At 38.0% G+C, this 2,224-nt stretch overlaps 1 protein-coding gene across 1 annotated transcript; it reads left to right on the top strand.

The window, feature by feature from the left end:
- Positions 1-1,048: 1,048 nt before the first annotated feature.
- On the top strand, positions 1,049-1,777 carry ctsbb (cathepsin Bb; the record flags this gene model as incomplete). The annotated part of the gene is given in 4 exon segments (XM_014007398.1): positions 1,049-1,177; positions 1,270-1,355; positions 1,467-1,581; positions 1,662-1,777. Coding segments are annotated over 4 exon segments (440 nt in total), but the record flags the coding sequence as incomplete, so codon positions are not given.
- Positions 1,778-2,224: the final 447 nt, after the last annotated feature.

The following is a 2,224-nucleotide window of genomic DNA, read 5'->3' as shown; positions in this document are numbered from 1 at the left end:
TATCTCATAATTATGAGATAGTATCTCATAATAATGAGATAGTATCTCATAATTATGAGAAACTATCTTATGAGAAACTATCGCATAATAATGAAATAGCTATCTCATTATTATGAGATAGCTAAATCATAATTATGAGATACAAGTTTTATTTTTTTTATCAGGGTGGCGGAAACGGGCTTCCATAGCATTGTGAGTAAACATATAAAACAAACTTGAGTATTTTTAAATGGTAAAATATGGCCTTGCTTACAGTATCGCAGTATATCGTGATATATTGTATCGTGACCCCTGTGTCATGATATGTATCATATCAGCAAATTCTTGCCAATACACAGTCCTAATCATTATATACACCTTGCAGTAGAGATTTGAGGTGTTCAGGATGTACATTTTAAATCCAGTTAACAAAAAAAGTACTCTATGGATTGTATAAAACTAAAACGTCCTTTTGCCACCTCTTAAGCATGACTGTCAACCTTTGGAGTGTTTCTGGTCATATGATGCATTTGATGGCTATATATTTATTACTCAAACATGTGACTCTTTAACTTGAGGCTGATATAAAGAGCTGCATCWAGTTCTGATCAACGAGGGAGAAAGAGTCTCTGCAGAGGAGCAGTTTACTGAAACAGCAACACAGGTAAAAAAAAAAAAAAGATAATCCTTTTGGAAATATATTTTGCTTTTTTATTTCTAATGACCATTTAGATCATTTAGGGAAAATGTTTTAAGCTTTGATTATACAGGTTGAGTTTGTTTGTCATGATGACCTAATTACAAGAAAGTGTGATTAAAACAGTTTAGAGCTGAATTAGATTTGTTGTCAATTATCAAAAAAGAATAAAATTCATGTTTTCACACAGGCAGTAGTGCAAATACAGCTTCTTTGTGCTGCTGTAGGTTATATTTCTTTATCTGAATCATTCTAGCACACCCTTAAAAAGTCTCATTCATGTATCTAAAATTAAAGCTTTAAAATGTCTTAGATTCATTTAATATGTTACTCAAAAGTCTTTGATTTTGTTGTCAGGAGAGAATAAAGCTGTGCAGGATGCATTCTCTGTTCCTCCTATGCATCACGGCGGCGGCCTCCGGCTCCTTGGCGAGTCCTCTCCTCAATCCTCTGTCCTTGGAAGTGATCGGCATCGTTAACAAAGCTAACACTACCTGGAGGGTGAGACAGTGTGTTTATTCACTCTTAAAAGGAGCTCCGGCTGACACAGGTGGGCTTCAAAAAGCACTGATTGAGCTTCTGTTGCTCTGCAGGCCGGCCCCAACTTCCATAATGTTGACAYGAGCTACGTGAAAGGCCTGTGTGGGACCATACTGAAGGGACCCCGGCTGCCATATGTGTAGGTATTTACAGTGTGTGTGTGTGTGTGTGTGCTTCTCACATGCCCAGCACGTGACACTCAGGGGTTTATTATCTGTCGTTAATCATTAACTGTCCTTTTTTTTTTCAGGGTTCATGACGTTGAAGGCCTAAAACTTCCTGACAGCTTTGACGCGCGGCAGCAGTGGCCCAACTGTCCCACGATCCAACAGATCAGGGATCAGGGAAACTGTGGATCCTGCTGGGTAAGACGGCTACTATAAAGTGATAGAAGCATCACTCTGCGAGGGCGGTTACCGCTGATATTTATCCTGATTTCCCACAGGCCTTCGGGGCAGCTGAAGCCATATCTGACAGGTTGTGTATCCAAAGCGGAGGCAAAGTCTCTCTGGAGATTTCCGCTGAAGATCTGCTGTCCTGTTGTGATGAATGTGGTATGGGGTGAGCATCGTGACAAAGGCCTTCGTTCTGATTCTTCTTTTAACTCTACAGTTAGTCCACCAAAGAAATGAATTTGGAATTTAATGGTTAGGACTTAAAGTGTTTGTTACAAGAAAAAGATCATTTCACTTCTTAAAAATTATAAAGTTAATTGATTTCTGCATTTTCCTTCGTTATACAGTTTGAAAAAACAAAATAGGGAATTGAGCAGAAAGCCATGATTTATCAGTACATAATATCACTCTCCCTTTGTATCACAAAGTTCAGTCAGTCCTCTGATTTCTGTCTTTTACTTAATTCTGAGAAGATCTCCTTGGCGTATTACCAAAGAAAGGCACTCACTTGAATCAAAATTTGAACTAATCTCTTAAGGGGCCAATATTATGTGTTTCTTAGGCATACATTTAAATACTATACCATAATAAAATATCTATGTCACCTTTAGCT

Source organism: Austrofundulus limnaeus, unplaced genomic scaffold (assembly GCF_001266775.1).
Source record: "Austrofundulus limnaeus strain Quisiro unplaced genomic scaffold, Austrofundulus_limnaeus-1.0 Scaffold42, whole genome shotgun sequence".
NCBI lineage: Eukaryota > Metazoa > Chordata > Actinopteri > Cyprinodontiformes > Rivulidae > Austrofundulus > Austrofundulus limnaeus.
Note: the sequence above shows the minus strand (reverse complement) of the source record. Positions and strands in the feature narration are given on the sequence as shown.